This window comes from Populus nigra, chromosome 7, assembly GCF_951802175.1.
Source record: "Populus nigra chromosome 7, ddPopNigr1.1, whole genome shotgun sequence".
Lineage (NCBI taxonomy): Eukaryota > Viridiplantae > Streptophyta > Magnoliopsida > Malpighiales > Salicaceae > Populus > Populus nigra.
This window is the reverse complement of record NC_084858.1, coordinates 3,660,598-3,673,116: the sequence shown is the minus strand read 5'-3', so window position 1 is coordinate 3,673,116 and position 12,519 is coordinate 3,660,598. Positions and strand designations below refer to the sequence as shown.

General features: G+C 35.7%; 2 protein-coding genes across 3 annotated transcripts; both read left to right on the top strand.

Moving 5' to 3' along the window:
* Window positions 1-1,975: 1,975 nt before the first annotated feature.
* Window positions 1,976-7,791, top strand: LOC133698931 (putative phospholipid:diacylglycerol acyltransferase 2). 2 transcript variants are annotated; one of them, XM_062122043.1, is made up of 7 exons: window positions 1,976-2,527; window positions 2,655-3,454; window positions 3,958-4,180; window positions 4,854-5,137; window positions 5,356-5,692; window positions 6,219-6,487; window positions 6,797-7,791. In XM_062122043.1, exons 2-7 carry the CDS (start codon window positions 3,009-3,011, stop codon window positions 7,278-7,280), a joined length of 2,043 nt encoding a protein of 680 aa, XP_061978027.1. In that variant the 5' UTR covers window positions 1,976-2,527; window positions 2,655-3,008; the 3' UTR covers window positions 7,281-7,791. The 2 variants fall into 2 exon arrangements, with proteins under 2 accessions (XP_061978027.1, XP_061978026.1); XM_062122042.1 differs by having other exon boundaries at window positions 1,976-3,454.
* A 1,447-nt stretch (window positions 7,792-9,238) lies between these two features.
* On the top strand, window positions 9,239-10,256 carry LOC133699150 (uncharacterized). The gene is made up of 4 exons (XM_062122304.1): window positions 9,239-9,489; window positions 9,572-9,680; window positions 9,800-9,861; window positions 10,036-10,256. Exons 1-4 carry the CDS (start codon window positions 9,370-9,372, stop codon window positions 10,147-10,149), a joined length of 405 nt encoding a protein of 134 aa, XP_061978288.1. The 5' UTR covers window positions 9,239-9,369; the 3' UTR covers window positions 10,150-10,256.
* Window positions 10,257-12,519: the final 2,263 nt, after the last annotated feature.

Genomic DNA, 12,519 nt, shown 5'->3' with positions numbered 1-12,519 from the left:
GACGGAACAGATCAACTTTGTACTTCATTCAGTATCTCCTAGCCTGGTACTACCTCTTGAGCATAGAAAGCTTGACTGCTGTCCTGTCAAAACAGGAACAGATTCTAAGCTCACCTGCAATGCTACAACCAGCAGCAAGCGTGCTTGTTCGTGGAAATTTGTCCACTCCTGGTATTGTTATCGGCCAAAGAATCAACTTTAACTGAGTAGACACCAAGTAAAGATAAGAAATCAGAATATAGCTAGGTATAGAAGCAGGATTTTATAGCATAGAAACTATATTGTGCATGGTGGGAGATTTTTTTATTTCTGCCAAAGTTGAGGTCAAAGACCGTAATCCTGATGCTCGGACAAGCTATAAATGCCTGCAGACTTGCATCCTTAACTGGCATGTTATACACGGACGCCATGAATGGATATGCCATGTGGCAGCTGCCAGGACAAACGGGAGAAAAAATGTCGACAACTTCTAAAGTAACAATCTATGAGATATTTTACTGCGGGGTAATAATTATTTTTTAAAATATTTTTTTATTAAAAATATATTAAATTAATATTATAATTTTTTTAAAAAATTATTTTAAACATTAATATATCAAAATAATACCGAAACAATAAAAACAACCAACCCAGCACAGCGATCATGACGTAACTATGGCGCAAAAAAGCCTGTTGCACGTACAGCCGCAGTGAAGCTTAGTGGAACAATTACATGTGGAATAAAGAAAAGTAAATTTTAACCATTTAAGATGTGCTGCAATAAAAACTTGAAATTAAAGAGTTCTAAAATTTTATATTTAAATTATTTGATTATTGATATAATAACTATTATAGATTTATATAATTATTAATTTTAAAACGTGTGAAATTAGTTGAGATACATGCAAGCTGGTCCAAACACTTATATTAATAATAATAATAAAAAAGTAAATTTTATCTATGATGGGTGTAACTTAACTGGTCAGGTTCTGTATTTGTTTTTTAAAATTTATTAGTTTGAATCTCATAAATTTCAGGACTATTAAAAACTTATATGATTATTAATTTTAAAATCTATAAAATTAATTAAAATATATATAAACTGGTCCGAAAAACTACCTTAACTAAACTAAAGAAGAAGGAGAAGTCAATTTTGTCTTTACACGGAGAAAAATAAAGGGGAAAGCCATCCCTTCAATCACTTGGACATCGAAAAAGGCAAAAGAAAGCTGTCCAAGAAATATCAATCTCTGAGAGCATCATCAGCTGCAAGAAAGCTGAAGAGAATACAGAAGAAGAATTTCCTACCATACCTTTACAGACACTGTGCTCATACTATATTTAAAGTTTAAGATACTTTTTATAAATGAGATCAAACAGCTGCAAATATATTATACTCTCAAGAAATCAAATTTGAAATGAAGACTCCAGAATGAGTCCTTTTCAGACCATTTGATCCACCGTTTGCGAGCTTACATTTATGCTTTGTTGATGGCCGACACAACTGATTATTTTTAGCACTTAAATTTGTGCAATGATCATTACCATTTTGTTGCGATTAAAAAAGATTAGGTCTAGATTAGGTCTCTAAATTCAAAAAACAATACAACTAATTTCTAAGATTTTATTTTATTTCTAAAATTACTGTAATTTTAAGTAGTGTTTATTTTTTGAAGTGTTTTTCATTTGAAAATGTATTAAAATAATAATAATTTATTATTTTTTAAAATTTATTTTTGATATAAAAACACTAGAAAGATAGAAAAAAATTATTATTTTTAAATAAAATAAAAAATCAATTTTTTTTAAAATTAGTTTTTAATCGCAAATATAAACACGTTATTAATTTGATCTCTCTTTAAATAATAAATAAATGCATCTAAATCAGCTGTCCCAACAAACCCTATTAATATATCAACAGGCACATCTCTCTTTAATTAATAAATAAATGCATCAAAATCACTTGGCCCGGCAAACCCTACTAAGATATTATTAATAGGCACGGATTAGAAAGAACTCCGTCGTATGTTCTTGGGCACAGCTCTAGTACTACCAGAGTGCTTCTTCTTGCAAGTTCTAGTGCAATAATCAGGGTCCACAGGCACCACCATTCCAATGGAGTCATATTGACAATTTGGGTATCTGTGTTTTTCCCATGATCGGGGCTGCAAGACGTTGTCCCCTTTGGATTCTCTCTTCTTCGCTCAACAGCAAGCACAAGCAGCATCTCTCTCTCTCTCAAACCTAACACTACCCTTCTCGAGACTTGCCATTTTAGACGAACTACAGAAAGGTTTCCCGTCCTTTTTCTCTCTGCCTTTCCTTCCCCGTCCCTGACACCTCTTTTGATCCCATACAGAGAGGTGTGGTAATGGTGTAAATGACTATAAGGAGAGACAGCCACGTGATAAACCAGAAAGAACCCCAAAATGCTTACTATTTAAGGAACGGCTCTGTTGCGCGTGAAGGCCACAAGACAAATGCCCTATTGGTTTGGCACGTAAACAAACCTGTTCACACACATACACTTGAGTTTTACACTCCCCTGGTATATATCATCTCTCACAACTGGCTAGCTCCAAAAACTCCCTTCTTTTTCACCCATCATGCCTGAAGAGTACTGGGAGAGATGCTAAAATTTCTCTCTATTGTCTTTGTTTTTATCGGATTGCTAGGTAGCCCAGTGTTCATCGCTAGTGCTTCCACTGACACAATCATATCTTCTCCTTCACCACGTGCTCTTGCCTTTCCTTAACGGGTATCTAAAGCCCATAGCCTTCTTTGCTCTATAATTCACTACATTTGCATTCCTGTCTATTAATCTAACCAATCGTTCTTACAGTTTTCCTTAAAGGGTTGTTCATTGTTTCTGTTATGCAAGGCGAATCCTCAGTAGCTAACCAATCTGTCTTACATTTTTGTACTACCAATGACTAGAAAGCTGGCCCAGTCTTTCATTTCTAAAAATGGGTTGTTTTGGTTCTTTCTTTTGGTGGTGAATAATTAGTTTGAAGTGATTTTAGTCTTCAATGGCTTCAATTCTTCGGTTCAGAAAGCTATGTTATGTAGAGCCTGTGAAATTTGAGTCCTTTCAACCCCAAAAAATTGACAAGAAAGAAGAAACTGTTGCCACCGAGGCCAAAACTGCCTTAGAAAAAAACGAGAACAGGAATAAAAGGCAGCCAAAGGAATGGAGCTGTATAAACTCATGTTGTTGGGCAATTGGGTACTTGTGCACTACCTGGTGGCTTCTTTTGGTCTTGTTTAACTGCTTGCCAGCTACATTTCCAGGCTTTCAGGTCCTTGAATCACCTGGAACAAGACTTAAACTTGAAGGCTTGACAGCTCTTCATCCAGTTGTTTTGGTGCCTGGCATTGTCACTGGAGGGCTAGAGCTGTGGGAGGGCAAGCCTTGTGCAGAAGGTCTTTTCCGAAAGCGACTCTGGGGTGGTAGCTTTACTGAGGTTTTAAAAAGGTTCGTATTGTAATTGAGAATCACATGTTGTTCCATTTCATGCCTTAATTCTGATAACATCTGTGAGTTTATAGTGTAATTTGTGTTGATTGTGTTAGTTTAAGCACCTACTTCTTAATGCAGAACCAAATTTGGTTCACTTTGTCAAACCCCCTCAGAATTGTGCAAGTACCTCTTTTTTTGGGTCATTTTGTGTTTCAATTGGATTGTAATTGTGAACTTATGTCGGAATGGTATCAAATGTTTTAGACCACTGTGCTCTGGTTGAATAACCTGTTTCTTGACAGGCGAGGTTATCTTGACATAGTCAAATTACATCGTATTTTTTTGCTAAATTTAATGACAAAGTTGAATACTCATTGTTGAGAGTTTTGGACCACTACGTTTAGTTGGAGCCTATCCTTGCTTTGTGAGATTGTTCTTGCAAGATTAAATCATTCATTGCTCCATCAGTTCGGTTATCCGATTACTGAATTTATATGTGAACTGTGTTGGAAATTTAGGCCATTGTGTTTGCTGGAGCATCTGGCTTTGCACAATGAGACTGGTCTTGACCCTCCAGGCATTCGACTACGTGCAGTGCCAGGGCTGGTTGCAGCTGACTATTTTGCTCCAGGGTACTTTGTTTGGGCTGTACTCATTGAGAATTTAGCAAAAATTGGTTATGAAGGGAAGAATATGCACATGGCAGCGTATGATTGGAGACTTTCTTTTCAAAATACAGAGGTATCGAGGTTCTTCCCCTGCCTTCAGTTATTCACTAAATTGGGAGGATTAGCACATTATACTAGTCGTGACTCCGATAGCGAGCTTTTATTGTACATATGCGCCACTTCATCAAGTGAAGTAAAATAGCCAGCAGTATTCATTGTGTAAATGGTTATAATTTTTCTAGAACATGGTTTTAATTTGTCGTTTCAATCGTGGTAAAGTAGATCATCATGGATATTACGTAACAGTCATGATTTTATCATATATATTTAAAACTTAATACCTACAGTTATATATTATTTAATAATATGTCCAATATACCTAAATTAACTCCAAACTTACTTGAGCAATGTGGAAAAATGCTTTGAAGATGCTTCAAATCTTTTTCTCATAACACTCAGTTCTTTTTAATCGCAAATTGTCACAATGTTTATGTTAGATTCCTTGAAAAGAGTATTTTCTAAAGAATCTAACATAAAATATCTTCGTTGCAAGCATGCTTATGTGTCCCATTACAAGTTTTCAATATTATGAAAACAATGCGGAACCATTCTGGTGGTATTCAAAATCCTTTTGATGTTTCAGTTTCCCTCCCTGTTCATGTTCCTAAGATCCTGATCAGCAATTTTGTTTTAAGATTAATTTGAATCGAGTCTCCACTAATACATTTCTAATTGAGGATGAGCAGATTCGGGACCAGACACTAAGTAGATTGAAGAGTCAAATAGAGCTTATGTATGTAACAAATGGCTATATGAAAGTGGTAGTGGTGCCCCATTCCATGGGGGTTATCTATTTTCTTCACTTCCTTAAGTGGGTTGAAACACCTCCTCCTATGGGAGGCGGTGGTGGTCCAGGTTGGTGTGCAAAGCACATAAAGGCAATCATGAATATTGGTCCAGTATTCCTTGGTGTACCAAAGGCAGTCAGTAATCTGTTCTCTGCCGAAGCCAAAGACGTGGCATCTATAAGGTTAGTATTTGCAACCTGTCTCTCATTAGATGACATATATCTAGTGACTATATGCCTGGATAGAGCAAGCTAGTACAATTTGTTCAACAGACAACGCACCTAATGGTCCATCTCAGAGTCGGTTATGTAGTTTTTTTCGCATGAAGTTCACAATATTGTAGAATTATAAAATAAGAAAATGTATTTATCTGGAATGCGCTTTTGTGCGGACAATGCAGAGCTATGGATCCTGGTGTTTTGGATTCTGAGATTCTCAGACTTCAAGCCTTGGAGCATGTCATGCGGGTGACTCGAACATGGGATTCAATAGCATCATTGTTACCTAAAGGAGGAGAGACTATCTGGGGTAATTTGGATTGGTCTCCTGAAGAGGGGCATGCTTGTGATTTATCAAAGAAAAGATACTCGCAAGCTTCTGCAGGTGACAAGGATACAAATGACAGTGATGTGAAGATGGGTTTTCACGTGAAAGAATCAAAGTACGGCAGGATCATTTCTTTCGGGAAGGAAACATTGCAGTTATCATCCTCACAGCTTCCCTCTGTTGATACAAAGGTATTCTTTTACTGATCTTGTTACTTATAACTGTGAGAGTTTGCTAGGTTATGAGATAAATATCTGAGAAATCCTTCATCTGATCGATGTTACATCTTCTTAACCATCCCTGATACAATATCACTCATTTTCACAAGAGGCCTATAGCCTTGCAGTAAGGCTCCCACCTATGCGGAACATATTCTTCATTTTCTCGAGAGAGAATTGATGATCACTTAGTGGCATATGCACTTTAACACAAAACAAGATCTTCATACGTTGAACAGAGAGAGCCTTTACTTCCGGCCAAAATTTTGGACTTCAAAGAAAAGAGGCTGCATTTCATGAATAGGTTGCTTCTTTAAAGTTTATTAAAGTGAACAATCAAAGATTGTATCAATTCGCAGATTGGAATTCGTTTCCATTCGCGCTCAATCTTATTAAACCCTGTTTAATTACAGTGGAGATCAAGCGATCCTTTAATTTGATTTTGAAGAAATGTTTTTTTCATTTGCATAAATAGATGTTGATAAAGATGCTTCAACAGGAATTTTTGGGCACGAGAACCAACAAGAACACTAACTCAGCATGTGGAGGAGAGGTTTGGACTGAATATGATGAGATGTGCAGGGAAACCATCCGAAAAATTGCAGAAAATAAACCTTATACAGCTAGAACTGTTCTTGATTTACTCCGCTTTGTGGCTCCGAAAATGATGCAACGTGTTGAGAGTCATTTATCTTATGGGATAGCCGACAATCTTGATGATCCTAAATATACTCGTTACGAGTACTGGTCTAACCCACTAGAGACCAAGTGAGTATAACTATCCTTCTGTTTTGTCTCTCTTCATTTAACCATCCATGCAGAGCTTTTTTTCACGTTTCGAAATCTTCCGTATACATTCTTAAATAGAAGACACTTTTTTTTTTGATAAACTGGTAGGGTTTTTTATTTAAATTTTTCTAAAATTCTTTTATCATTGTTTTCCTACAATTGCTTTTTTAAAAGCTAGTGTCTTGATGTCCGTTTTTCCATTTAGTGAACGTCCAATCTTATGAGTTGAGATTTTTCTCTAAGTGTAGCCTAAATCTTAATGGTGTAAACGTTGGGATTCTGTTTCAGGTTACCTGATGCACCAGATATTGAGATATACTGCTCGTATGGTGTTGGAATCCCCACCGAAAGATCATATATCTACAAGCTATCACCAAATGATAAGTGCAAGAGCATTCCATTCCGGATTGATAGCTCAGTTGATGGAGATGAAGACAGTTGCTTGAGAGGTGGAGTATACTTAACTGATGGTGATGAGACTGTGCCAGTACTAAGTGCTGGTTTCATGTGTGCAAAGGGGTGGAGAGGAAGAACCCGGTTCAATCCATCTGGCATCGCCACACACATAAGGGAATATCAGCACAAGCCACCAGCTAGCCTCCTGGAGGGAAGGGGTCAGGAGAGTGGAGCACATGTGGACATTTTGGGAAATTTTGCTCTAATTGAAGATGTCCTTAGAGTTGCTGCTGGGGCCACTGGTGCCGAGATTGGAGGCGATCGAGTTTATTCCGACATCTTCAGGATGTCTGACAGAATAAATCTTCGGCTATGATCATGTTGCACGTATTGACACCGCCAAAATTCACCGTAACGCAGAGAGTTTGCCACAAGGCTCGGAGAGAGAACTCACCAGAATGGAGTTGCAGCATCGAGCCTTGTCGTAAAAGTGATTAGTAGTAATCATAGAGTTAAAGGCTGTGGAGTTCTAGTGATTCCTGGATCAAGGAAAGCAGGTCCTTTAGAGGCGTAGGAAAGGTACACAAGATAGCAGAGAAGCATTATCTTTAGCAGCCTGCAGGGGTTTCCAGCCGAGGTTTGGACAACCTAGGCTGTGCGATCTTGTCCTTGTTTTCCTTCTATCCTGTTAATAAACAACATTGAACGATAGGTGTCAATGTCATGATTAGTACTCCTAAGAAAAGGTGGATTGGTTTCTCTCTGCAATGGGTTTCTCTGTGTTGGATTATTTTTTTAAAATTATTTTAGATATTAGTGTATTAAAATAATTTAAAAATATTAATTTAAATAAAATAATAAAATAAAATTTATAAAATTATTTTTTTTATTTTTTATATCAGCATATAAAAATATAAAAAATATTAATTTAATATAAAAAAATAAAAAAATAATTCATTTTTTTAAAAAGTATTTTTCAAACATAAAAATAACCATACTCTAATTTATTACTTCCTTATTTATGTCCCTCTCACTTCTATTTACTTAAAAGTGTTTTACTTTACTTTTCTTTCATTGAAAAAACGAAGCCTACGGAAGAATATATTACTAATAATTATTACAAATAGCCTTCATCGCAAACCCTTCAAAACAAATTATTTGTTTGTTGACTAAATTATGACCTTGACTTTTCATAAAAAAAAAAGTATATAAAAATATTAACGATATTAAGTTGCCTCCAAGTTGATTGTAGAAGTCTTCAAACCTAATTATTTGTGCATTGACTGGATTATTTGTAAGATCATGATGGATGGATATTTTATTTAATGTGAATTATTACAATCAATAGCTGGTGAAGAACCCTAAGAAAAGGTGGATTGGTTTTTGTTTTTAGAGTAGTTTGGAATTGTGGTAATAGTTGTTTTTTAAAGTGTTTTTTTTAAAAAATACATTAAAATAATATATTTTTTTAATTTTTAAAAAATATTTTTGAGATTAAAATATCAAAATAATTTGAAAAAACTAAAAAAATATTAATTTAAAGAAAAAAATAAATAAAAATTTAAAATTTTTTAAAAATATTATTGAAACGCAAAAACAACAAGTTTTAATTTATTACTTATTTATTTATTTCTCTTATTTTTTATATCAGTATATTAAAATAATCTAAAAACATTACAAAATATTACTCTTAAACAAAAAAGAATAAAAAAAAATTAATTTTTTTTAAAAATATTTTTAAAATGTAAAAACAACCCTACTCTAATTTATTACTTAATTATTTATCTCTCTCTCTCTCTCTCACTTCTATTTATTGAAAGTGTTCTACTTTACTTTTTTTCACTGAAAAAACGAAGCCTACGGAAGAATATATTACTAATAATTATTACAAATAGCCTTCATCGCAAACCCTTCAAACCAAATTATTTGTTTTTTTTAGTAGTATAATTTTTTTAATTTTTTTTTAATATATTTTTAAGTAAAACATATTTTAAAAAATAAATTTTATTATATTTTCAAATAAATCCTTCAAACTTAAATCATAATATCACAAGTTTTTATTTAACCGTTGAGCTATTTTTATAGATTTTAAAATATGTTTTTGTTTAAAAATATATTAAAATAAAATTTATTTTTATATAGTACATAAAAATAAACTAAAAATATAAAAAAATTAATAAAAAATTTTAAAAACATTTCTGCACCTCATAAACAAATGGTGATTTTAAGAAAGAAAGATTGGTACAGTTTAAGAGAAAACGGTCAGCTTGAAAATGTGACTGGTCCAGTTTGAAGAACAATTACAGGTAATGGGACCAAAGTAGTAAGGAGGAACAACTACAGGTACGAAACGCACCTTACCCCACATCTTTATTTGTCCTTCGAGTAAAATAACATTTGAATAGCTCCCCACCACGGTAGAGTAGAGAAGAGAGGGAAGAGGAGGAATCGGTGGAGACCAGGAGATGGATTACAGTCTAGCAGCGCTTAAGCTACTCTGTGTCCAATTGAAAGACGCCAGCGAGACTCCTTCTCAAAACGCCTTGACTCTCGGCGGCATTCTCTTTCAACGTGCCTGGTTACAGGTTCCTCCTCCTCTTTTTATCGGTTCCCCATTTACCCCTCTTCCACTTCCCTTATGTAATTCCTTTCTGCTGTTGTTCTCAGGGGATTTTGGTCTCCAACGACGGCGACGGCCGTCTCCTTCTCGATGACGGCACTGGTGTCATCGAGCTTTGCCTTTCTCCCGACTTCCGTCTCCGTCACTGGGACTCGGGTATCACTTTTCCCTTTCTATTAATTTTTTCTTTTGGCGCATTTTAGCATATATTGGTGCATTTTAGCATTGACCGCTGTGTTTTTCTTGGGTCTGTTTCTGAATTTTGGATTGTACAGGGATGTATGTGATGGTAGTTGGAGGGTACTTTGTCCGTCATGGCGAGACCCCTATGATTAAGGTAAATTTACGAATTGATCCCCCGAGTTTTAATCAAATACTTGCGAACAATTCGTTTTTACATTGTTCAATAGAACTTACTACTTGATCCACCTATTTTCTATCAAATACCTGCAAAGAATACATTTTGTTCAGACGTTGATCATGTGGATAACAGTTTATTGTCAAATTTCAGGTTCATAAGATGGTTGATCTTTCAGCATTTCCGGATCGAGAAGCAATGTGGTATCTTGAAGTTATGGAGGCATATAAGCTCTTCTACCAGCCCTTAATTGAAGAGTTTATGTGATTGCTTAGATTGTTTGTTCAGACAAAGGAACTGCAGTTCTAGAACTGCGAAATTTTTGCAGATGTATTCATGTTCATAGTCTTGAAATATCCTGCAAATCTGAGTCATGGTTTATGTGCCTGTGCTAACAATCTCTTCTAAACCACCATGAAAATTGGGGAAACTAGAATACATGGAGGATAAAATGTGCAAACCTGATTTCCCAGACTGTAGCATAAATTTGCATGACCTAAACTGCACCAGAGATGCTATAGTTTTACCATTTGATCGTTTCCACTTTTAAGCATGGTTGCATCAGGCAGGATAGAGATTTAGGGGAAGGGCATCCCATCACCACAACACCTCCAGGAATTGGATTGTTATTTTAACAAATTCCAGCAAAACTCCTGGGAGGGTACGAATTCTTGCATCAAGACTGGCAACAGCCAACTTTATAGAGCTGGGATCAATTATTTCACCACACCTGATCGCGGGATTCTATGTTTCCTCACGGTCCAGAGAGATTTCATCTTAGCTGCAGCATGTAGCCATGCACCGAGGGACCTGTGTTGTGTTCCTACGGCATGAGATTCCCTGAGATATTGGGGCATTAATGGAAGTGTTGCACACACAAACAATATGGAAGATGGACCACTGATTAAGAATACTGACTATTCTCATGAGCTGCATCAGAGTTAAGGAGAAAAGAATAGAAGAACGTAGAGTATGATGTGCATGAGATTTTCAAAATCAAATTGATGTGTCTCTAATACAAGTTCAAGAAAAATAAGAGAACAGGATATTGCTGTGCTTCTAGTATTTTGTATTGAGCTAGAACTGGTAAAGTCCTTGGTTTCTTCACAGGAATTATCTAATTGTCGGTTGAGAAGATCATCTCCAATAATCTCAGATTTGCTTGCTAGAACCAACACAAACTGATACAGGCTAGACGGGCTTGCACCATTCTCTCTAACTCGAACGAGTAACCTTGCCGGAGAACACTCCTTGCTTCCACATCATCTGAAGCCAACGGGAATACCTCAAGCAATCGCTGTAAGAAGGGCAACTCTGGGAAGATCCAACGTGTCTTGTCTAGTTCAATTAGGGGCTAAATATTTGCAGAAGATTGCGATTCAGGAAGAATTTTTCTGATAAGAGACAAGTAAAGCTCACCTGTGACATCTCCGAAGCTATACTGAGCACATCAGACAGAATGCTTGCTGCTAAACAGCAACAGTAACACAGGAGCTGGCAACCGGCCAAAAAAGAGATCAGCACGGAATTCACTATTTAGTCAAGCAGCAATAGATGAATAAGCATGGACTAGAACATCCAACACAATTGCAAATTATCACTGAAAGATTTAACTCTTCCCACAACTTGCTTCTTCTTGTGGAAAACTTTATCAACAGGAGGTAGAGTCAATGCACATTCTCGTAAACTTTTAAATAGGCCTTCCACAAAACAGTTCTGCTAAATTTTGTTATTTAACATACTAGCAAATAGCTTAAGCAATAGTGAGAGAAATAAAATTAATGATTTCATTTCAACTTCATTTATTTTAGAATCCTTTGATATTAACAAAAAAAAAATCTATTTTTTTAAGAAATTATTTTGCAGCTACACACATAACACTGTTTCGTTACTTAACCCTATTAAGAAATTGTTCTTTAATCATAGAATCTTTGAACTATGCATCAGAAACAATGTAGTCTTTTCACCATGATTGAATTGTTATTTTGAAATTATACGAGGACATAGTAGTTTTTTCACCATTTCCTGTATACTAAAATGATTTTTTTGCCCTTGGAATAAAAACATTAAACTTACATCTAGGGAAATTTTAGTCTTTTTAATTTTTTAGCACAATAGAATAACTTAACTACCCTTGAATACAAAATCTACTAAACAATTTATAGCTGGTCTTGCAGATTCCTTTTTTTGATGGCATACTCAAAGTATGGATACATGATTGCCCCTGGATGGTCCTCACTGCGACCAAGTCTGAGTAGGTTACCTATTTCATGCACAGCGTCGGATTGCAGGTCTAGCTCTACAGGTCCGGGATTGCTGCTCCAACTTTCATCAGCATCAAAATGTTGCATTCCAATAGTTGGTCTAAAACCATCGGCATAGATTCCTCCAGGGCATCAAATGGGTAATCATCTCCGTGGTCTAGATGGTAAAAGGAAATATTAAAATCAGCATTGGTAGAATTAGGCTCCTTATGCCCGTTTTTGAAAGGATTGTTTGCAGACAGACCTTATGTTTTCTGCACCAGCGACTTGGACTGTTGCGCCAAACTTCTACTTCTAATGCTGTTTGGACCCTTTTGGTGCTACAGGGAAGAACGAATAGTCAGCATTAGCTACCCGGCACACCCCATCTGCA